General features: G+C 41.0%; 1 protein-coding gene across 1 annotated transcript in view; it reads left to right on the forward strand.

Annotated features, from left to right (window-relative positions):
- Positions 1-25,114, forward strand: part of LRRC7 (leucine rich repeat containing 7) — a 104,947-nt gene that overhangs the window by 43,937 nt on the left and 35,896 nt on the right. Inside the window, 9 exon segments of the mRNA XM_066325311.1 lie at positions 620-822; positions 4,521-4,638; positions 6,198-6,276; positions 7,078-7,167; positions 9,837-9,893; positions 18,535-18,598; positions 22,019-22,093; positions 22,577-22,721; positions 23,795-23,867. Coding sequence (XP_066181408.1) covers positions 620-822; positions 4,521-4,638; positions 6,198-6,276; positions 7,078-7,167; positions 9,837-9,893; positions 18,535-18,598; positions 22,019-22,093; positions 22,577-22,721; positions 23,795-23,867 — 904 coding nt within the window.

Genomic DNA, 25,114 nt, shown 5'->3' on the forward strand with positions numbered 1-25,114 from the left:
GGATTGTAATTAGGAAATAGTTTGGCTTCTGATTGCGATGGTGTGAATTATAACACTTGTATTGTCTCACCCTTCACATGAGACTGAAAATGGAATAAAAAGTTTTTAAAACGTCTCTCAGCTGCCCCATCTCTGGGTCACAAAAGGGTTTAATCTGACAAACCACAACCTTTGCTTTCGCCATTCTTGCTTTTCATAGACTTTGTTTTCGTGCATGACCACCATTGGTCAGTTTAGATCTCTTAAATAAGAACACCTTCCCATGGATCCCTGGCCTGAGTCCCTGGGCCTTGGCTCCACACTTCCATGGATGTGTTTGGATTTTGTGGCTCCCGTGGCTCATTTTCCCATTAAAACCGGGCTTGTGTCTGGGCTTGGTGTGTTCCCTTCCATCCCAGAGTGGGGAAAAGCTGCAGGGTCCAGGTTTTCTCCTCCCACTCCAAATCCCACCTTTTCCCTCCAGAAAAGTGCCACAAACCCCGCACAGTGCACGCTCCGGATATCCCTCGGTAAAAACATCTTTTAACAAACTACAGGCTGGAGAATAATTCCCAAAAACATTCCCCCAGACTGCTGCTGGTGTCAGAATCCCATCTTTTCCCTCTCTTTTCCCCCTCAGTATGCTGCTTGGAGATGACCAGCAAAAGGAAGCTGATCGGGCGCCTGGTGCCGTGCCGGTGTTTCCGCGGCGAGGAGGAGATCGTCTCCGTGCTGGATTATTCCCACTGTGGCCTGCAGCAGGTGCCAAAGGAGGTCTTCAACTTTGAGAGGACCCTGGAGGAGCTTTACCTCGATGCCAACCAGATTGAGGAGCTTCCCAAGGTAATCCACGTCCCACTGGGGTGCCAGGGAAAAGCTGAGGAGTGGGATGTGTGCGCGGCTCTGTGAGTGCTGGAGCTCCTGGGGACAGGGGGACTCCAGGGATGTCCCCTGGGATTGGGAATGGATTGGGAGGAGTAGGGTGTCGCTGTTAGGGACACGAAAGAACGAGGCAGGCAGCAGGAAGTCAAGCAGGAAAGCTCTATTTTAATTTCTTTGACTTCATATATATACACTTTATTAAAAGGCAAAAGATTGGTTACACAGGCAGCCACCTCTTCTAGGTGAACATCACCATCTTCTAGGTGAACATCTAGGTGACCTCGTAGGTGAACCTCACCATCAATCACAAGGCTCCTCCCAGAGGAGAAATTTGTCAACAAAGTAGATAATTCTAAATATTTACATGGAGCTGCGCGAGAATCTCCACCGCCAAATTGCAAACACTCACAAGTAAAGGAATCTTAGGGCAGGGACAGTAGGGTCTGGTCTCCTGCTTCTTGTTACAGCACAGAAATGGGGCAGCTCGGAGCCTGAAACTGGGAAAAACCAGGAAAATTCTCCAGTTGGAAGTGAAGATTCCTGTGGGATCCTGTACCTGGATCAGGAGCCACCATTGCCCTTGGATCCTCTCTATCTCTGCTTTTCAAAGCAAGCTCTCCTTCAGGATCAGCCCCTTATCCCTGTGAGACATTCCTGGGAATGCCAGGGCTGTCCTCTCTGTCAGGATCAGCCCCTTATCCCTGTGGGATACTCTTGGGAATGCCAGAACTGTCCCCTGTGTCAGGATCAGCCCCTTACCCCTGTGGGATATTCCTGGGAAATGCCAACCATCCAAGCAGGAGTTTCATAACTGAGATCATCCAAGTCACCCTTCCCGTGTAAAACTCCTCTTCTGGAATCTTCCAGCCCGTTCTCCTGCTGATCAGTGCTTCCTATAAGGAATTAAAAGTTCCCTTAACCAAAATGTCCTGGAAACAAAAGAGGGAAAATTGGAAAAAGCAATTAATGGCAGGTGCTGGCTCCATAATGAAGCGTGAAGGGATGGGATCCAGGCCTTAATGGAATTTTTGTCCACAATAATAAAAGATGCTTACAAATCTTTAATTAAACATTGCTCCAGCCTCCATTACCTCACAGCAAATTTCCCATTTGTGCTGCACAGAGGCTTTGTAAAAATTCCATTTACAAGAGTAACAAAATGGGGTTTTTTCCATGCCGTGGGGTTGCTGTGCTGGGATGTGATGGTTCATTGCTGGAGAGGTCTCACTCCGTGGAGGAATTCTGCACAGATGGTGGGGCAGGGCAGCCAAAATCCCATTATTTTCATGGAAAAAAATGCTGTGGAGAGCTGCCTGAGCTCTCCTGGAGGCACAGCACAGAACCAGCTGGGTTCTGTCCCCCAAAATCTCAAATGGATCCTGGGGAAAACCTGCTCAGGATGCCCAGAGGTCTCTTCTCTTCCTTCTCCTTCTCCTTCTCCTTCTCCTTCTCCTTCTCCTTCTCCTTCTCCTTCTCCTTCTCCTTCTCCTTCTCCTTCTCCTTCTCCTTCTCCTTCTCCTTCTCCTTCTTCTCCTCTTTCTTTTTTTCTCCTCCTCCTCCTCCTAATAATAATAATAATAATAATAACAGTAATTAATAACTCCCTTTCTTTTCCTTCTGCTACTGAGGAATATTGGAAGTCTCTCATTTAGGGAGGGATTTGGGGGATATTTGGGTTGGGCCTCTTGAAATTATTCAAGTGTTCCAGACTTGATGGAAAACAAATACGTCAGAGCAAGAAGACAGAATTCCGTATGGAAAAAAAAAAAAAAAAATGAGGACCAAAGGGAAGAGGTCCAAAAAGCTAAAAATGGGATGAAGGTGATCATTTCAATTTGGAGTAAATCGAGTTTAACGTAATCTTGGCCATGTGGAAGAGAAGATTAATGGCAGTGTTAATAGCACTCATCGGGTTTTTGTCTTAAGCCTTTATTAATTGTTACCAGGAATTCAACAGCTGAAATAATTCCTTTATCAAATTTTCTGCTCGAGGTGTTTTTGCTGCAGAGCTCAAGGGGTTTGGTGGGGGTTTTTTTCATCACTGAATTAATATTTCAGGAGAGAAAATGCCTTTTTTTTTTTCCCCTGTGAAACTGGCACTGTATTACTTAACATGAACTTTTGTGTTATACATTAAATTCTACCATTCTCTCCTCCCTCTTTAAATGTGATTTCAAGTAATTTCTTCCAGAGGAAATTTCTGGCTATTTTCTGGGTGTTTTGTTGGGGTTTTTTTGCCAAATATTCTGTGTCCTTGATATTACAAAATTATTTTTAATCAAAACCCTTGATCATGTTTTATTATTTACTGAGGAAAAAACACAGTTAAATCAAGCTCTACTTTAGTTTCACGTGATGCTCTAGAACCCAGTAAACTATTTTATTATTATATTTATTGAAATTATTCTTTAAACTCATTCTGCTCGATTTTATTTTTGTTTTTACTTTCCATTTTAGGTATCATAATGATGATTCTTTTCCTGCTGCTTTTTAATTCTTCGTTTCTTGTACCTCTCTGTTGTTTTAAGGATTTACAAGATGGTTTTATGTTTCTTACTCTCTTTTTTGGCTAAACCCAGCCAAGTCTTTTTATTCTCTTTGCCTTTGACTTCATTCTCCTGCTGCAAAAAATCCTTTCTTTGTATGAGTCAAATGAATTGATGACTAATAAAGGGAAAATTGATCTGGATGAGAGTGGAGTCATTGGAATCAGCATCCAGAAAAACATGAGTGGGATGGAATTCTCCCCAGAGGTGCAGAACAAAACCCTGATTTTATAACTCTGAGCTCAGTAGCATCACTTAGATTTGGTCTGAGAGGAATTAAAGTCGTGCATGGACAGAGGGAATGATGATTCCAAGAAAATCCTGATGGGCAGGGAGCTCTGGAAACTGAGAAAAATATCTGTTAGAAGTCCAGTGGGTGAAAAAAACCCCAATTTTGGGACCTCATTCCCACATTCTATGTTTCATACTCCTTCTGGTGGATCAGCACTTCATAAAATCATTCCAAGGGGAAGATTTTTAATTTGGCTTCTCCCTCCAGCGCTTCCAAAGCCTTGGGTGTGTCCAGGTGGGGTCAGAATGAGTTCTGAGCCTTCCTTGGCTCCCAAAGGAATTCCTGGCGAAAACTGGGAATCCGCTTTTAGAAAATTGGGATTTGATGGAAGAATTAGAATTGAGTCCTGACTTTTTGGGGCAGGGATTTCAAGAAAGCATCCTTTGGATGATGCCAAAACATTTTTGGGTCTTGAGGATAATTATTTAATCTGAATGCAGTCATGGTATTTTAAAATCTGCTGTGAAATTTAATTAGGAAATCAAATATTTTCATTTACCAGGAGGCACAAAAATTCGGGAATTTTTATGACAAATATGAAACACCTCAATAAATACGAATTACCTGTAATTATGTCAAAATTCCAAGATATTAATTGCAATGAATTGACGGGTTTTGACTGTCTTTGAACATTCCTGCTACTCATGACCTCTTTGTCCCATCCCTGGCAACTGTGGGGATGCCTTCCCCAAAAAAACCCACTCAGGAGGACTGAATCCTGCTGTGGCCAATGGGAGGTTGTGCTGTTTGGTGTGTCAATAACCATCCCAAATGGATTAATTTTACTTCTTTTTTTTTTTTTTTTTTTTCCCCATGAACAGCAACTGTTCAACTGCCAAGCCCTGCGGAAGCTGAGCATTCCCGACAACGACCTCTCCAGCCTCCCAACCTCCATTGCCAGCCTGGTCAACCTCCGGGAGCTCGACATCAGCAAGAATGGTGAGGGCTCCAAAATGAGCTCCAAATGAGCTCCAAACCCTCAGCATCTCCCCGCCCCCCCCCAGAAAAAGTCGGGAGGGGGATGGAGTTTTGTACCCCTCGTGATGAAGGAATTCGCGCCCCGCCTTGGGTTTCCTGCCTGGCGTTTTTGGGGGAGGAGCTGTGGGAATCCTGCTCTGGTTTTTCCATGAAAAACAGAGTTTTCTTCAGCATCCTGTGCTCTGAGGGCTTCTCTCAGGTTCTTCACCCGAGATTAAGGTGGTTAAGAGTTTTTTTGCCTCTGAAAGCCCTGAGCCAGGTCGCAAGAAAGAAACTGAGTTTTCAAGGTCTTGTTTTCTCCATTTCTCGTTTATAATTTCATATCTCACAATGTTCTCCGTGCCCAGCCGAGATCTGAACAGCAGTGGGGACACGAGGTGACTCCTCCTGCAGTGGGACATCACCGCCCCTTCATACAGAAAATTACATATCACCTATTTACAATTATGTTCTAATCCCCATCACCTGTACTAAAGGGGTCACCTCTACTCTGACCCAATGCCCTTAAACTCCTTTCTGCCACCCTCACCAGGAGATGGAGGCCAGGGGAGAAGAAGGAAGAACTCAGGGCACCGCCCTAAATCCTCCATCTTTTCCCCCATGTTCCTATAATCTAAAAACTCAAAACTACGTAATTTTTCATCCTACACTAAGCTAAACTACTGTTTTCACACCTTTGTGGTTTGTAATTCTTCTCTCAATGTTGGAAGCCGTTCCCATGGGCTGAAGTCAAAGGCAGTGTCCTCCTGGGCTCTGTGCCAGGGTCTGTGACACCCCTGGACAGCTCCAAGACTCCCCTGGACAGATCCAAGACCCTCTTGCTCGAGTCCCAAACCTCTCTGCCCGAGGTCTGTGGCCTCCCAGGGCACCCAGAGGAATTCCCTGGACTCCAACAGGCTGCTGCTCAGCTGGGAATAGGAATGTGAGGCTGGTTTTCCATGCACTCAGGAACATCCCACTTCCAAAGGGGTTTAGAGCTCTCTGGGCTCTTGGGTGGGGAATTTAAACAATTCCCAGGATTTATTTGGATTGATTTGCTGCTGTGTATCCCCAGTTCTGCATTTTCATATTGATGGGGCTAAAAACCTTTGCTTTCTGAGCTTTAGGGTCTTTGTTTTTTAAAAAAATGAGGCTTAGGACCTCCTAGACATGTTGGGTAATTTCCTGTCAGTGGAGACTGAGGATGCTGTGAGAGAAAAGCAGTTTGGGAAGGGATGAAGGCACAAATCTCAGCACAAATTATGTCACTGTTAATTCTGGAACATTACATAAATCAAGCATTAGCAAAAGAGTTATAGTTTTGGTTTTTTATGTATTTATTTAGGGCTCAAGCATCACCTTTGGGATGATAATTCCAAACTGCTTCCTTCCTGCTCGAGCTGAAGTCTGAGCTGAAAACCTCAAGGAAGCATTTATGAACAAAGCAGGCTGAATAGTTTTTGACTAGATAATATTTTCCTGGATCTACTAAATATTCTTGTGTATCTAATATATATATATATATATATTTTTTTTTTTAGGAATCCAAGATTTCCCAGAAAACATTAAGTGCTGTAAGTGTTTAACGATCATCGAAGCCAGCGTCAATCCCGTGTCCAAGTGAGTACCAGGAGCTCCTTTGGCTCATTCCAGGGGCACAAAATGTGCTCAGCGTGAGCTCAGAGTTCAGGGCTTTGTGTCCAGACCTTTTTGAATTTCTTTTTGATTGTTTTAACCCCAGAGTGGGTTTATCTGAGATTTGAGAACTCTCTGCTGGGCAGTCTCTAAACACAGGGGTGAGTCTTTGCTTTGCCAGCTCTTATGTTTTATTCCTTTCAAAATCCTGCAAAAATAGCAACAAAAGATGTGTTGTAACTCCAGGGTTTACAGAGTGAACGGGAGAAAGGGTGAAATGTTGATGTTTTGGTTTAAAAAATGTAGAGAGAAAGAAAGAGGAGGAGAAAAAATATTAAGAGGAAAAGAGAAGAAAAAGAGAAGAAAAAGAGAAGAAAAGAGATGGAAAGGAAGGAGAAGGAGAAGGAGAAGGAGAAGGAGAAGGAGAAGGAGAAGGAGAAGGAGAAGGAGAAGGAGAAGGAGAAGGAGAAGGAGAAGGAGAAGGAGAAGGAGAAGGAGAAGGAGAAGGAGAAGGAGAAGGAGAAGGAAACACCTTGGGTTTAAATCCCTCAAGGAAGAAGGGAGAAAAGGCTGCAGTCCTCTGAATGTGCCTTTGCATTTCCTGTTCGTAGCAATGCAGAGGAGATGGGAATGGGCAAAAATGTCTGTTAAAAGTGAGTTCTTCAGGAGAATTTGGGTAGAAGAGGAAGGTGAGAGAGAAAGTCACCTTTCTGCTTCTAAATATACATTGTTATTATCTCCATGGCAACTCGGGGTGAGCATTAAGGTTTGCTCTGTTTTTTTTAGGCTGCCAGATGGCTTCACACAACTTCTAAATTTGACCCAGCTCTATCTCAATGATGCCTTTTTGGAGTTTCTTCCAGCTAACTTTGGAAGGTAAGAATGAGTCACCACAGCACATTGCTGTCATTTGAACCCGGCTCAGGCTCCCAGGGACCAGCTCAAAGCTTAGGAAACCAAACCAAAAAACTCAGATTTGGGATTGTCAGCTCCATTTTTATGAGTGGTGGGGAGACTGAGTGTTGTGTCAGCAGGGCTGCGGTGGTGAGGGGATGGAGTCTGGGGAAGGGCGATGTGAAAAACAAAGTTCATTTTCTTGGTAAAACTTTAAAAAGTTTAATAAAAAAGACAATTAGGAGGCAGAATAAAAGAAAGGTTTGCATCAGGGTGCTTGGCCTTCACTTCACCATCTCAGAAACATTTCTTTAAATGCACCAGCGTGTTGCATATTCATAGACCCAGTGCGTTATTCAAACACTCCTTTGAGTTCAGGTGGGGTTTTTTGCTTGGTTTATTTCTCCTTGTGGCTCCATCCTGCAGATATCGCTCCCTGATAAGGGAGAGGCAACAAATTCTTCCTTTGGGGTTCTGGGGTCTTCATCTAGACAGGATAATCCAAGAATGTGAAGAATTTCCTGATTACCATTACCATTCTCTGAGTCAGCTACAAAAAAGCGTTTTGACCATTCTCTGAGCTAACTACAAAAAGCATTTTGACCATTCTCTGAGTTAGATACAAGGAGCATTTTACATAATGTTTTTCTAACCTTATACATACAGCATTCATTTTAATATTTGCAAAAATATTTATTTTAAATAAATTATATATATATATACTTTATAATATATATCTATAATATGTATTTATATATAAATACTTTATAATACATATCTATAATATGTATTTACAATATGTATTTATAATAGCATTTTAGCATTTTACATAAAGTTTTTCTAACCTTATACATACAGCATTCATTTTAATATTTGCAAAAATATTTATTTTTAATAAATTTTATATATATATACCTTATAATATATATCTATAATATGTATTTATAGATAAATACTTTATAATATGTATCTATAATATGTATTTATAATATGCATTTACAATATTTATTTATAATAGGTATTAATAATATGTAATAATAATGTAACATGCATTTATACGAGTGAGGACAAGCAGAGCTTGGAGAGGCTCATCCTCCCTGCAACTTTCTTCTCCGAAAACTTTTCTTTTCCTGCCTGCTGATAACCAGAGCAGGAGGGTGAGGAGCTGGGAGTCAGGAGGGCACAAAGAGGGGGCTTGGGAGGGTGGGATCAGCAGAGATGAAACACTGAAAGCAGAAGGAGCGAGGAGAGCCCAAAGGCAGCAGAGCAGGAGGGATGGGGAGCGAGGGTAAAAATAAACTCGGCAAGAGCAGAGCCAGGAAATGTCAGACCAGGACAAAGCAGAGGTGGTGGGAATCAGATTGGCCCAATTTCCAGGCAGCAGGAGCTGGGGGGACCCTGCACAGCCCTGGCAGAAATGGGGAGTTTATTCCACTGGGAATTGTTGGGATTTCTGCCCCTCCTGTCCCCCCAGGGTGAGGAGCTCAGGAGACAAAAGATCAGCAGAGCAAAGCTTTGGTGGTCTCACAGAACTCACCCGAGCCCAGTGCGGGGCTGGTCTCTGCAGCCACCTGGGTGAAGGTTTTGGGGTTTATTTTATCAATCATTTCTTTTTGTTATTTATTTATGTGTGTATTTATTTATTTAAAATTTTATTTTTATATTTATTTATTATATTATTGATTTTATTGATTTTTAATTATTATTTTATTTATTATTTCCTTTTTTATTTTATTTATTATTAATTTCACTTGTTTATATATTACATATAGATTATATATAGGAAAATCAGCTCAGCTCTCAAAAAAAAAAAAAAAAAAAAAAAGTGACAAAGTCCTGCTTGGGAGTGACCCTGGGCTGGGCAGATAAAAATGTTGCTTTATCCCATCCCCTGGGCCGGGCCTGGGCTCCTCTGGGAAACACAAAACAGCAGCAGGGAGGGAATTGTCTAAGTGTGAGGAGTGTGTGGAATGCCAGGATAACCCTGATCCCTGCCCTTGGAGTCAGATAAAAATCCAAATATCCAGGAGAAGGGATGGGTGGAACACCCAGTGTGGGGTTTGGACTCCTCTTGCTGGGGCTTGGATCATTTTGGGATTAAGGACAGGTTTAGGAGCCCAAATCTTTTAGCAGGAAACATTTCATTTCACAAATGCTGGTTTTATACGAACTAAATTACTTCAATCTCTTTATTATTGTTGTTATTTCCCTCCTCTCTGATCTCTTTGGGACCTTGAGTTTGCAAACCTTGCTCTTGTTTCCTTGTTGGGGTGGTTTTTGTTTGTTTCTTCCAAACTTCCCAATTTTCCCTGTGTTTGCCTTGCTGGCAAACACAAATAATTATTAATTTTATCATTTTATTCATTATATTGAATATAATGAATTCATTATTATTCATATAATGAATAAAATTTATTTTAAATCGCTGGGAAAACCTGAAAGATGTCAGAGCTGTTCAGGAAAATTCAGATAAGGGCAGACACTTCATGGAATTATTTGGTTCTGATTTTTATGCCAGATCCAGCCCCACAAGAACCGGACGTTGACTTATTTTTTTGCACAAAACAGACTTCTTAAAATTAAAATAAATCATTTCAAACTGTTCTAATGGATTCTTTCAACGTGATAATTATTTTCTCTCTCGTTTCCAGACTTGTCAAATTGCGGATTTTGGAGTTAAGAGAAAACCACTTGAAAACTCTACCAAAGTAAGTGCTGGGGTATTTTACATTCATTCACCTGGAATTTCCAAAAGTGATGAATGTTTGGATTGGCAGCAATGCAGTGGTCATGTCTCGGTGACGAGTTCTTTTATTTTGCATTTATAAAATAAATTCTACAGGAGGTTTTATCAAAAAGAAAAACCAAAAAACACCCCAAAATAATGATTCCATGATATAAGGGAAGGTGGACAATGGTTGAGTGTAACTCAAAAGCCAAAATGTGACCTTTTAAGATAAATATCTGCTGCCTTAAAGTAAATATCTGATAATTTAAGATAAATAAACAAGATTGGGAAGCACCAGTGAGGATGCGGCGGCGTTTTCCTCACCAAGGAATCACCTCAAGTGTTGAAAACATCCCCAGGAAATGATTTTCCCCTTATGGTCTGTCCAGAATTCTCAAATTCAAAGATTGAGCTTTACTGTGTCAGGAGGATGTTGAGTCCTTTCTGCTCAGGATTATTTAAGTTAAGTGAGACTTCATTGGACAAAATTATTAAAAAAATAGATTTTTTTTTTCAGCTCTTCCACGCTCTAAAAAAGATGGATTTGAGAAAATTTGGAAAAGATTGTAAAAAAATTTCTAAAATATTTAGAAAAAAAAAAGAACATCTTAAGGAAAAATCCAATATTTGGGAATGTGTTTTGTATTCATCAGAGCTCTAAATTTTCTCACTTTCCTGCTAAATCCAGGTTGTTCCAAGATGTATCCATAGGAACCGGATGAAAAATGGTCTAAAATTTCTGGGAAAGCACCAATTTAAGGGAATTCCGGCTGTGGATGATGAAAACGTGGCAGGATATTCCCATTTTCCCCACAGAAAAGTTTTTTAACCTGCAGAAAATTCATGTTTAGCCCAAATATTTTCACAAAGTCCTTTCATAAAATCCATAATTTATTTTTTCCCTCTGCAGGCTTTGATCAGAGATCCTCACTGATCTTTTTCTTCCCAGCAGCTGGAAATATTTGGGAATCTCTGCTGGATGTTGCAGATAATTTCAGATATTTAATGAAAGCTCTGATTTATCCAACAAAAATTTAAAAATAAAAATAATCTGGATTTTTTTTTTCTGGAATTTCTGTAAAATTTCAGAGCATTTGGGAGATTCTGACCGGGTTTTAACTCGGGAACTTTTACTCTGCTGGGAAAAAATATTGATTTTTTTTTTTCCTGTGATTTCCTGCTCCTAAAAACCACCTTATCCCACCAATTTTCCTGATTTTTCAGGCCAAACATTCCCAAAGCACAGCACATTCCCTCACTAAGGGGAATTTTATATTTTTTTGGGGAATAACCCCCTGAATATTCATTTCTCTTCACGCTCAGCAGATCTGATGCTCCCAAACTGAATTTTATTTTTACTTTCTGCTGGACTCAGAAGGTAAAATTCCTGAGCAATCAGAAATATTCAGGAATCTCCCTGTTTGTTTGTTTGATTTTTATTTTGGGGGTTTGTTTTTTTTGGTGGTTTGTTGTTGTTTTTTTTTTTTTTTTTATTTTACCTCAGGGAAAATTCTGGAATCTCCTGGAATTTTCAAAGATCTTGGTGTAAAGTCCAGCCCTGGCTTGATCTTGGACTTCCCAAAGTTCTGTGGGATTTCTTCCCAAAGTCATCTGGAAAACTGAAGGATTGCAGGGACCTGGTGACTCACTGGAGCCTGGAGGGATGAGAAAATCCCTGGATTTGCTGTTCTCATCCTCTGACTCACTCCCAATAAAGTCATGGCTCCTTCAGCGGATCTTTGGGAATTTTGGGGGGTTTTTTGGCAGCAGGAATTGTTTTCCTGGCTAGGAAAAGCCACATCCAATGGATCGTTTCCAAAGGAGCAAGTCACAGTGTGGGGAAAATATATATATAAAAAAACAGGATAACAGGATTTCTCCTGGATTTTGGGATTAATTTGTGGGGAGGAGAAGTTGCAGCTCCCCAAAAATGTGGCGTTCTGAGGGCAGCACGGTCAAAATTTGGGATTTGAGGTGCAAAGTCACATCAAAGTTTGGGATTTAAGGTGTAAAGTCAAGCCAAAATTAGGGATTTGAGGTGCAAAGTCACGTCCTAAGGGATCTGTTCCATTCCTGATTTATCCCCAACTTCCAGTGGGAATTTCGGGGTAAATCAGGAGCTCTCCAGGCAGGAATTAGGCTGGGAATGAAGGATGGGAGTGTTTGAGAGGGGTGTAAAATGGATTTTATAATGGCTGTGAGTCATGGATCCAAATGGATCTGCCAAGGAATTGTCACTGAAGCTAAAGGAATGTTGGTGCCACGGGGGAGATTCCAGATTTTTCCTGAGGTAAAAGGAAAAAAAAACAATCAGGGAGCTTCCTGAATATTCCTGATGCTCTCAGGAGTCCAAGAGGATGTTCAAATCCCAAAAAAAAAAATCAATTTAGGGATGAAAAAAGGGGGGGAGCTCATTTTGGGGAAGCTCCGAGGGAAATGAGAAAGGCTGGAGCAGGTCCTGATAGGAAAAATAGAGATTGCACAGTGAATGGTAGGGGAGGGCCTAAAAATAATGATATTTATCTGAAAAAATAATTATATGTATCTAAAAAAAAAGACATTTATCTAAAAAAAAAGCGATTTCTCTAAAAATAATGACCTTTAGCTTAAAAATAATTACCTTTATCTAAAAAATAATGGCATTTATCTAAAAAAACCAGAATTTAAGGGAAATATTTCGGTGTTTGTGTGCACTCACAGGGAATGTGTTCAGTGGGGAACTGGGGAAACGGGCTGAAATCAGCCAGAAATGGGACATTTTATCACAAATGATGTAACTACGTGTGACTCCTCGGCGCTTTGATCTCCTCTGCAGACGTTTGTTTGGGTTGTTCCGTTCTTCTGGGGGTTTCAAGCTGAAATTCCTGAAATAATCCGATTTTCTCAGCTCTCTCTTTGCCACGTGGGTGCAATCTCCTGAAAACGTTTCATCCTTGTGCTTCTCCTCCTGCTTGGAGTCAGGAATAAAAGGAATTTATTTATTATTCTTTACCAGAAGAAGAAGAAGAAGATGATGATGATGATGATGAGGGGGTGGAGTTTTATTTTCCTTTCCTTAAAATGGCTCATTTTCTCTTGCTCAGTTTTCAGCCTTAAAATTTTTACCACCTTTAAATCTAAACCAACAGGGTTTTTTTTTTTTAATTCTGGGTTTTATTCTTAATTCTTTTAGGCTCTGACTGTACCAAAACCAGAACCATGTGAAAATTTCATCCCCTTCAGTTTTATTCCTGGGAATTCCTGCTCATTCCCTTTGCTGCCCAAATTCAGATTTTCCTTGGGAAGCCATTCTTTGGCTTTACCTGTCGTGGGCAATGGAATGTGGGAATTTTCTGTTTTGCCTTTTTCTCCAAATTCCTTTCATTTAATTTTGAAGTGGTCCAAAAGCTTCCCTGTGCCTTCCAATGATCTCTGCCATAAAATTCACATTCCTCACATCCTCAGCACTTCCCAAATCCCAAATTTAGGAAGCTCTGCTTGGCAAAAATCACAGGGTTTGGGGTTTTTTGGGTTTTTTTGGAAGTGTGTTGAAGTCAGTGGAAAAGACAATTTAAATCAGCTGAGAATTTATCCTGGGAGGGAGAAGGGACTAAATTTAGGAGGAAAAAAAAAAAAAATCTTTGCTTTCTCCTGCTATTTTTTGAGATGCTGCTCCACTTTCTCCCGAGTTTCTGATGAAGATGGGAAGTGTTGGACACACTTTTTGGGTTTCCAAACCTTTGCAGTGTTCCTGGTGCCCTGTTTTCCTCAAATAGCAGCTCTGCCTGGCTTTGGGAGCTCTCACATCCCCCTCCCCTTCAGCTTCTACTACTCCACCTTATTAAAATATAGCCAATATTTGAATCAGCAGCTGCTACTACGTGGTTTCCCTTGGGGGGTTATGGAGTTGAATCCGTTCAGAGGCTGGAAAATGCATCCCATTGTTTTGGTTTAGGGAAAAAAAAAAAAAGGGTTTCCCATGGCTTTGCTTTAAGGGAAAAAAAAGGGTTTTCCCATTGTCTTGCTTTGGGGAAAAAAAGGGTTTTCTCTTGGTCTTGCTTTAGGGAAAAAGGTTTTTCCCATTGTTTTGCTTTAGGAAAATAAAGGGTTTTCCGATGGTTTTTTTTTTGCTTTAGGAGAAAAGGGGTTTCCTATTTTTAAAGTTGTCTGGAAAACTGATTTAATTATACTTCGTAAAATCCCAGAATTCCAGACTGGTTTCTGTCGGGAGGGAGCTTAAATCCCATCTAATCCCATGGACAGCGACACTTTCCATGGACCAGATGAGCTTTAAGGTCTTCTCCACAGAATTCTAGGATTCTTTTCCAGAGGAGCTGATGTCTCACTTTAAGGTCTTCTCCATGGAATTCTGGGATGCTTTTCCAGAGGACCAGACATCCCATTAGGAATGCTGAATTTCAGGGCCAAACTCGGTGGCCCCAAGTGGTGGGAGGAGAGAACATCCATAATCGTGGAGAATCCTCCAAACTCACTCTCCTCTTGTTCCTAATTATCCACAAATCCTCGGGCTCCTCCCAGCCCCTGGAGCTGAACACACTCGAAATTCCCACTGGGATCCCCTAATGGGATCAGCTTTGGTCACGCTCCGCCCCTGTTCTGCTGCCCCAGTTTGTGGGAAGTGGCTCCTGGTGCAAAATTTGGTTTTTCCTCGACGGCTTCAATTCCTAAAAATCAGTGATTGCTCCTGAATCCTCCCAAATTCCTGTAATTCCAGAGGGATAGTCCAGTTCTCCTGCCCACTCCTCAAGGAAAATGCAGGTTGTTATCGAGTCCTGGCACTTTCCAGCCCAAATTTCTTTTCCTGGTTTTATTTGGGAATGAAGCCGGGTTTGAGCTGTGCTCACACCATAGGAGGAGGAATTAAAATAAAATATAATATAATACAAATAAAAATATAATAAAAATATTTTAAAATATAATATAAACTACAATTAAAATATTAAAATAATATTTAAAATATAATTAAAGTATATTTAAATTTTTAAAATAATATTAAAATATTACTAAAATCTAAATAAAATACCATAAAATATATAATAAAATATAACATCTGAATATTAAATATATAATAAAACAACTGAAATAAGGAACTCAAATGCCTTCACTGCTGGTTTTGGGTTTGGCTGATGGAGCCAACCTTGAGCCATCAGATATTCCTTAACTCCCATCAAACCTGGGGATTATCCAACACCTTAAATCAGATATTCTCCTGTTCTGGCAAAATGAAGGGGAAAACAGGGCGAAAAGTGCATTTTCAGTCTCTCAGGTTTCTGTTTGTTCATTCCGTGCAGAATTAATGCAGAAGAGTGTGATGAATTCTTTAGGGAGTTGAATAATACATAAATATAAAGGTTTCTAATAAGAATCATGTCTTGTATATCCCGATGAAACTTTGGTTATTTTTAGTCAATTTTTATTATGGGAAACTCGAGTTTCTCAAGGCAGCAGGGACAGAGATCCCCAATGCTGTTAAATAACCCAATTAACTGGATATTATAATTTGATATTCATTTAAGAACTTGGCGGAGTCTCAACCCTGGAAGTGATTAAAAAAAAAAACTTTTGGATATGGCATTTGGGGACATGGATTAGTGATGACCATGGCCTCAAAGAGCTTTTCCAACCTTCACAATTCCATCATTTTATTATTTGAGGAATTTTCTCCGTGGCCCAAACCAGAGGATTCTCCTGGTTATTCGAAGAGTTTATGATAAAAATTAATAATGAGTTGTGGAGTTTATTTCCCTTTTCCTGTGGAATTTTCCTCCTGTTTCTTTGGAGTTTATTTTTCTTTTCTTGTGGAATTTTCCTCCTGTTTCTTTGGAGTTTATTTCCCTGTTTCTGTGCAGTTTATTTCCCTGTTTTGCGTGGTTTATTTCCCTGTCCTGGAAAAGGAAAAAAGTGAAATTTGCTGGCAACAAAAATTAAAAATAAATGGCTTCTAAATGAGGCAGCAAAGCCAATTCTCAAGGACTTGAGAAAGTTAAATTAAGCCATTAATGTGATTAGGAGGAATTGTAATTAATACCCCTGAACTGCATCATGTGAGTTATAATTTATGGAGTGGAAATGGTTTAAAATGGTAATTTTTTTCCCAAGTATCCCGTAGTTTCTCTGCTGATTTCCGTGCCTCTGCAGTCTTTTTTTTTTAAAAAGCACAAGAAAAATCATTTGGAAAAAAAAAAAAAATCCAATTTATTCGGAACCTCGTGGGAATTCCACCCTCAGAGCCCAAAAAATCTCCTGAATGGAGTCACTCATGAGTGGAGAGAAAGCTCCAAATGGGATCCCAGTCAAGATTTGTGGGAAATCTTTGGCTGCCGCGTTAATTCTCCCCATGGCATCGTTTGAGGCGTGAATATTTAATTGAGCATTACTCATAATTGCTCCCTTCCTGATCCACCTCTAGAAAACAACCCCACGGAAAAAAAAAAAAAACAAAAACAACCAAAAAAACACCCTTGTGACAAAGCTTTCCATAAGGAAAATATAAGTCATTATAGGAGAGAGATAAAAATATCAGCAGCTAATGGAAAAAAATCTAATTTTCCATTGGGAACATTTGGCAGAGCTTCGGTTTTTTGGGGGTTTGTTTTTTTTTTCTTTTGATGGACTCTTCAAGCTCCCTGAAATTCATCTGCCCCCACATCAATTTCAGCTTCTGGAATTGTTTATTTGGCTGCAGAAATGACACAAAAGATGGCTAAAAGTTGCATTTTGGAGCTGAATTTACAGTAGAAAGCCACAAGCTTTTAAAGTTGTGTTCAAAAGAATTTAGAGTGAAAGACAAAGGTTTTACCAATTTTTGAGTGTATTTAATCTCTGAAAAGTTTCAGGATTTAATGATTAAAAAGATAGACTAGAGATATCTAAAATATTAAAATATATATCATACAGATGATAAATAATGTGTGTAATAATTAAAATATTTGCTATAATAAGATATTGTGATGCCTTTCAGTGGAGTTTGTTTCCCTGATTTTGTGGGGTTTATTTCCCTGTTCCTGTGGGGTTTATTTCCTGCTTTTATGGAGTTTATTTCCTATTTCTGTGGAGTTTATTCCCTGTTTCTCTGGGGTTTATTCCCCTGGTTTTTGTGGTGTTTATTTCCTATATCCATGGAATTATTTCCATGTTTCCATGGAGTTTATTTCCTATTCCTGTAGAGTTTATTTCCTATTTCTGTAGAGTTTTATTTCTTATTTCTGTAGAGTTTATTTCCTATTTCTGGGGAGTTTATTTTCTATTTCTGTGGAGTTTATGTTTCTATTTTTGTGGAGTTTATTTTCCTGCTCCCATGGAGTTTATTTCCTGGTTTTGTGGTGTTTATTTCCAATTTCTGTGGAGCTTATTTTCCTATTTCTGTGCAGTTTATTTTTGTGTTTCTGTGGAGTTTATTCCCCAGTTTTCTGCAGTTTATTTTCTATTCCTGGGGAGTTTATTTCCTTTTTTTGAGGAGTTTATTTTCCTGCTCCCATGGAGGTGAATTCCTGGTTTTTTGGAGTTTATTTCCCTGTTTCAACCAAGGAAAAGGGAAATTTGCTGGCAATAAAACTGCAGCAGTGCTCTCAGCACAGCCAGACTGAGATGCTAAACCAGGACTCTGCTTTTCAGCCACAGCCTTTTAACAATAATCAACTTTTCCCTCTGGTACAAATTGCAGAGATAAAGTGGTTGATATTTTAGATCTCAGCAATTAAGGCTACGCTAATTTTTTTTTTTTTTTTTAAATTAGGGTCTGATCACCTCGGGAGGCCTCTGAACTGCCTGGTGCAGTTCATGTCGAATGATTTAATTCTTTTTAATCCCCTTTTTTTCAGCAAACCCAGTCTGGTGTTGGGTTCACTTTGGTTTATCAGGAGAAATTCTGCACCTGGGATAAGACCCTGCTCTGGTTTTGTTCACAAAAACAAAGGCAGAAATTGAATTATTAACTTTGAACTTGATTAAATCTGAATTTCAGAGCAGGGGACCTGGCTCAAGAGTCCAAACACTTTCTAGGGGTTTAGAAAAAAACACAGCAAATGCATGAATCTCTCTCAAAAAGCCACAATTTCTGTTAGATTTCATCTCAATCACTTACTGATATAACATGGGGCATTTTCCCTGAGCAAACATGCAAAAAATCTAACAGGATATTGTAAATTTTTTTATATGAAAATAACTGTTGCTGGCTTTTGAGTTCAATAATCTCAGTTCATGGATGGAATATAGGATGGATGGAATATATTGTTGGCATTTGCATCAGCACCCAACTGGTGCCATCCTTTCCTTTCCTTTCCTTCCCTTCCCTTCCCTTCCCTTCCCTTCCCTTCCCTTCCCTTCCCTTCCCTTCCCTTCCCTTCCCTTCCCTTCCCTTCCCTTCCCTTCCCTTCCCTTCCCTTCCCTTCCCTTCCCTTCCCTTCCCTTCCCTTCCCTTCCCTTCCCTTCCCTTCCCTTCCCTTCCCTTCCCTTCCCTTCCCTTCCCTTCCCTTCCCTTCTCTCCTCTTCTCTCCTCTTCTCTTCTCTTCTCTTCTCCCATCAGGGTATCAGTGCAGCTTAATTTTTACCCCACCAAAAATCTGGCTGACGCTTTGCAAGTTTAAAATCTCCTTTTTGGTCTCTTTCCTCCTCTGTTCCAGGTCAATGCACAAACTGACTCAGCTGGAGAGGCTGGATCTGGGCAATAACGAGTTCTCTGAGCTGGTAAGAAATGCACTTTTTAGTGGGGAAAACCTGGAGGGGTTTGTTTGGATGCTCTGTCCATGGAGCATTAAACTTTTCCTGGGAAGGTTTTGCGGGATCATTGGCAGGGATCATTTGTGGGATCATTGGCAAGGATCAGGTTTCCCTCCAACCCAAACCTACCTGGGATTCCATAATTCCAACAAAGCTCAATTTTGGACTCCCAAAGGAGTTTCTCTCCCTAACTCATCCCCAGGATCTGAGATTAATTTCCTTGAGATTTAAATCTTTTGGGAATTTTCACAGGAAGTGGGAGCCATGGGAAGAACAGGATCGGGGATTACAGTCCTACAAGCGAATATTTCCTGTAGCTTTAGTTAAAACGGAGATAACTCCACTTCAAACAAGCCCTGAAATGTCACCTGGTGCTAAAAAAAAGCTGTAGAAAAGTCTCTACATCTGTTTTACGGAGCTGCTCCCACCCCTGTTCCAGGCTGCTCATTTATTCCATGCAGGAGGAAAAAAAGAGAGGATTTAACTCCGATTTTTAATTAAAATCTTTGGCGTGGATAAATAGAGGGAAATTTTCAGGAGTGCTGCTTGGAATTTTAATTGGAGGAATTAAATCCTTCCCGAGTTCAGAGCATCTTTCTGGGGGTGGTTTGGATTTGGGGTGTTTGAGAAGAATTGGACAAAATTCCATAAATTTATCTGGCAGTGACGAGTGACAGATGAGGAGAGGGGTGGCCCCATCCTCCTGTTGGGGCCAGAATTCCAAAGTTAACTCATTTTTCAGGCAGCTGCTCCAAAAATGTAGGGACTGGGATTAAATTCCAGGAGCCAAATGGGCCAAGAGGCCAAGGAACAGCAGGAATGGGCAGGAATGTTGTAGGAAAAGTGGTGCTGCCTTAACTCCCACCTGGAAAAAAGGGATTTAAAGGTCCCATTCTCACAAATTCTGAAAATCTGATTTGGGTTTCCATAGAAATTTCCTTTTTATTAGAGAAAGGTGAGTTGGTGGTGTGGGAGAGCTTCATTCCTTTGGTGTCCTGGGATTGTTGTGGCCCTTCCCTCGGAGCTGGAAAAGGCTGTGCCCTTCCAGGATGGAGCCACAGGCAGGAGCACGTGGAATGAACTCATTCCATTCCTCCAGTCTGCTGGGAGCAGGATTCCCAAACCCTGGGAGCTCTGTGCCTCCCTGGAATGCAAATTGTGGCTCCCAAAATAGCAGCTGTATCCAAGATGGAACCAAGGAAGGGGAGAGGCAGCTCCTGTCACGGGGCTCCAGCAGCAGCAAATCCCAAAATTTGGCACCTCCCTGATTTTGGGGAGTCAGACCTGGCCCTGGGAAGAGGAGGAGCAGCAGCTTTGCCAAGTTTGGCTTCTCTCCCCCCAATTCCAGAGGTTCAGGGTTGTGCAGGCAGCAGCAAGGCTTTGGGAGAAATTCAGGAAGGGAACAGGGAGAGGAGAAGGAAAGAGGATCAAATATAATGTAACTTTCTCCAAAATTCCTGTGAGTCTGCATGGAAGACTCAATCCCAGAAAGATTTTCTGTATGGAGAGAGTGGTCAGACCCCAGAACAGACTCCTGGAAAGGGGATTTGGGGACATTTGGACAATTCCCTGAATAATATCCTTTAAGGTTTGGTCCAACTGAATTGGTCAGGGAGCTGGACTGGGGTGGTCGCTGTAACCCTTGCTTCTGTTCTATTCCTGTTGCTGTTCCTGTTCCTATTCCTGTTCCTATTCCTGTTCCTGTTCCTATTCTTGTTCCTATTCCTGTTCCTATTTATTCTGTTCTATTGTATTTTATCCTATTCCTATTCCTATCCCTATTCTTGTTCCTATTCCTATTCCTGTTCCTGTTCCTGTTCCTGTTCCTATTCCTATTCCTGTTCCTTTTTTTGTCCTATTCCTTTTCTGTCCTATTCCCATTCCCATTTTGCTCTATTCCAATTGTGGGAACACAATTCCACAGCCTATGGGGAAAATGAGAATATTCCCCAAACAGGCCCAAAACAAAGCATTTCTAGCAGAGAGAAATCAGGTTTCAATGGCACTTTAACACCTTTTAACGGCACTTTAACACTTTAACCCCATCCACGAGATCTCATCTGGGTCACCATGTGCCATAATGTGGAATATTCCAAGGTGCTCCACAACAATGGGAAATTCCATCGTCCTGGGAATTTACAATCCAAGGAATCCCCCATCAAAGCGTGCTCTGTGGAGCCCAGGAACAGGCCTTGAGGAAAGGTGTCTCTAAATGAGAGGGATTGAAAAGCAAATTAAAGTTGAGAGGGGAAATTATGATTACCCATAATGACCTCCAGAGGGATAAAGAAACATTAATCAGCACAGGAACAAATAGTATCAAATGACCGTTAATCAATTGAGCCTGGAAACGAGAAGTGGGTTTAATCATTGCAGGACAGCAGAATTTCAATGGAATTAACTGAGGCAAAATAAATCAGCTTTAAAAGGCTCGTCACTCCATTTTAATAGGAACTCATTATGTGAAGATGCTGAAAACAAGGACTGAGTTCTCCTGCTCATCAGCTTTGTTCTTATCTGATGAGGCACCAGGAGCTTCTCCTACAATTCCCTGGGCAAGTGGAAAATCAGATTATTTTTTCTGGGAATGGCAACATTCCCAACCAGAGCAGGAGGGATAACTCCAGGTCTCTCTTGGGGTCTGAAGGTCCACTTGTTTCTGCCTGGTTTGGAATAATTCCAGGGCAATTGCACTGCTTCCAAAAGCAGGACCCTGCTTTTGAATGCAATATTTCATGGAATATTTCATGGAATATTTCATGGAATATTTCATGGAACATTTATAACCAAGTTTTGACAGGCTTTGGAAAAAAAAAAAAAAAAAAAAAACAACTCTACAACTTGAGAGGGCGAAGGCAAATTCCGAGTGTTGGTTTGCTGTGGAAAGTGTTTCGTAGGAAAGGCAAAAACACTGCTGAGGAAACCTGGGAATATTTGGGACCCAGAGTGGTAATTCTGGGATTTCACAGCTGTAAGAGGATCGAGGAGCAGTTTGAGGAATTGCCTTTTTTAGCTCCTCTCACTGACAGTGCTGAAAAGAATCAACCAGATGAAAGTTTGATTTTGAAGTTTGATTTTGAAAGTTGATTTTATCAGTGCCCGTTTTCTCCTGGGCATTCCCACCCTCAGCTGTGTGGGGATTAAACCTCCCAAGGACGTGTCCTTTGGGTTCCTTTTGCAAAAAAAAAAAGTTCTTAAATTCTACACTTTCTGATGAAGAGCAGCAGTGGTTAAACCACATGGAGAGAATGTTCTCCTCTGCCTGAGGTGGGTTATAAAATACCAAAGGGAAGAGAAGAGGGAAAGCTTTAAATTTTTTTAATTTTATTTAACTCAAGGAATACTGCTTTATTCAGCTGCCCATAATTATTTTATTCTTTTTCTTAGCCTGAGGTCCTTGAACAAATCCAGAACCTAAGGGAGTTGTGGATGGACAACAATTCCTTGCAAGTGCTACCTGGGGTATGGACATTTATTTCAGGGAGGTTTTTGGGGTGATCTGTTTTTTGCCTGGCAGGGAACACAGTGCACGTGCATTTCCTTGGGTGGGTGCAGAGAGACACGGATTAATTAATTAACTCATTATTATAAAAGTTATGGGATGGTTCAACGCAGAAAAGCTCCACCCACCTTGGTGGGAGGTGGGAATTGGGAATATCCCTTGGATCTGTGTCCAGGTGGAGAAATAAATCAGCTGCATGCCCAGGAATGCCCAATTCCAGCGGATTTAATGAATTTGGAGCACATTAATTAACTTGGGGAAGGGGGGAGGGTTAATTAATTTTTGCTCTTTTGAGGCTGAGCCCACCCCTGCCATGGGCAGAGCCACAACCCGAAGGGTGCTGAGATAACCCCACATCAGCTGGATTTGTGTGTCTGTCTCTAATTAACGCTCTAATTAACAGCTCTATCTGCTCAAGTAACTCTGTCTCACGTGCTATTAAGTCTATAGGGAAGTTAAAACAGCTCGTGTACCTGGATGTGTCCAAAAACAGGATCGAGACGGTCGACCTGGACATCTCGGGCTGTGAGGGGCTGGAGGATCTCCTCCTCTCATCCAACATGCTGCAGCAGCTGCCAGATTCCATAGGTGAGGAAAGATCTGGGAGTCCTCTCCATTTCATAGATTTTTTTTTTTAGTGTTTTTTTAAAAATTATTTTACTTCCTTTTATTCTATTTTGGATTTTTATTCTATTTTGGTTTATTTATTCTGTTTTGTTTTATTTTATTTTATTCTATTTATTTTGTTTCTTTTATATTGTATTATTTTATTCTATTTTTTTCTATTTTTTAATTCTATTTTATTCTATTTTGTTCTGGTTTTTATTTATTTTATTTTATTTTATTTCATTCTATTTAATTTTTTTATTTTATTTTATTTTATTTTATTTTATTTTATTTTATTCTGGAATGACAGGATTTTATAAGGATGGAGCAAGGCCTGCCATTAAATCCCAGAGGAGGCAGAAAATGAACAATCCCCGTTTTGTAAAGTCAGGAGCAGAATTCTCCTGGTTTGGAAGGAATTGATCCACCTGCTTTGTGTTTTAACTTAAAGAAGCCAAGGAGGACAGAATTAATTGGATTTAAATGTAAAAATGAGTCTGGGGTTGCCGCTCATTCACAGTGGGAAAAGGAAACAAAAAGGAAATAATTCAAACTATGAATTTAATTTTTATTTTGACTATTTTACATGCAGGCAATTCCTGGATTATTTGGGATCTGTGGACGTTCTGGGAGCTGAGTGGCTGTGGGGACATCCCTCTGTCCATTGGGATTATTTCCTTTTAGTCCTGAGCCCTTTTATTTGCTTTTCCCTTTCTCTTTGAACACAAAACTCAATTTGAAATCAATTTACTCAGATTCCAACATGAATTGCTCATTAATGCTGCTAATTATTGACACTGAGTGTCTCCTCCTATTTTCCATCTCGTTCTTCTGCATCTCCCCATCAATCCCAGGATTTTTATCCCAATCCCAATCCCAGAATTGTGTGGATTTCTGCCAGGATTGGTTTTTTAGAGGGCATTTAGCAGGAATAAATCCAACTGGATTGATACTTCCCAAAATCCAGGGCAGAGCTGTTCAGGGTGACAGATCACTGCTTATGGGATTCCAGGAAATCTCCAGGGGAGTTGTTGATCCGTAATTTCTTCCTGCAGGATTGTTGAAGAGGCTGACGACTCTGAAAGTGGACGACAACCAGCTCACCATCCTGCCCAATGCCATTGGAAAGTGAGTCCAAATTTCACCATTTTTAATTAAAACACCTTTCCCCCTCTGCTCCAGGAGCGTGGGTTTTCAAATATAAAACAAGACAAATATCCTGAATTATGAAATGATTTCCAACCCTCGGGTTGTGACATTTAAATTCGGAGAGCCACTTTTAATCCTGGGGGATTTTTCAGTGCAAGAGGGGAGGAAGGTAAAATATTTCCAATTTTCCAAGAGGAAAACCAAAGATTTTGGTGTGAATCGATCTGGAGGAGCAGAGCAGCAAAATGCAGAGGAATTTGAGGAGGGAAAAAAAAAAAAATCCATCTGTTCCCATGGCAACAGCCAAGGCTTGGAGCTCAGCAGGATCCGGCTGTGGCCTCACAGGGATGGAGAGATCCTAAAATATGACAGAGAAAGGATTCCAAGGGCTGGGGTTGTGCTCAGGATGCTCTGCAGATCTCTGCTCTGGGGTCTCACACGGGTTCTGCCGAGGGGCTGCACCTTGGTGGCCTCCAAAATCCTCCAAAAAATGATCCCATCCCACCCCCTGCCAGGGCAGGGACACCTCCCACCACCCCGGGCTGCTCCAAGCCCTGGCCCTGACCTGTTCCAATGAGAATTCAGCTGTTGTGATGCCATTTGGGAAAAATAATCCATATTTGTGACCTGTTCCAGTTGTAGCCACTGAAAGCCCAGGTTGGCTCATCCTTGGAGTGTTTCAGATTGATGGGATTTTCATGGAGAGCATTAAAAGCTGGTGATGGGAATCACTGCAGGACAAATCTTTGGTCCCCAAATCTGTGTGGAGCAGCAAATTCTCCTCCAAGTGAAAGCTCAGAAGGCTCTGAGATCTCCTGGATGCTGCAAAAGGAGAGATTTAAATCCAGCTTCGGCAATTTCGGGAGTCGGGTTTTAAAACCTTTAAACCCTTTTTTATTTCTTGGATTGCTCCAATTGAATGGAAATCTCCCTTTTTTAACCCAATGTCTCCCCAGTGTTTGCCGTGGAGCCTGAATTACATTTCCAAAGGCACAGCCACTCCTCTGGAGTGGAATTGCAGAGCAGGTGGGATCCCCTGGGATCTCCACTCGTGCTTTTCCAGGGAAAAATTCCCTCTCCTTTAACCATCACAATGAACTGGGCTCTCTGACTCATCCCTTTGCATGGATTCCTGCTGGGTCTCTTCCTCCCAAATTCCAGGGATGGGGATGTCCCCCCAGAGCTGCTGCTGTCACACAGGGATTGGCAATGTGGAGGACAGAACA

This window comes from Sylvia atricapilla, chromosome 9 (assembly GCF_009819655.1).
Source record: "Sylvia atricapilla isolate bSylAtr1 chromosome 9, bSylAtr1.pri, whole genome shotgun sequence".
NCBI classification, from domain to species: domain Eukaryota; kingdom Metazoa; phylum Chordata; class Aves; order Passeriformes; family Sylviidae; genus Sylvia; species Sylvia atricapilla.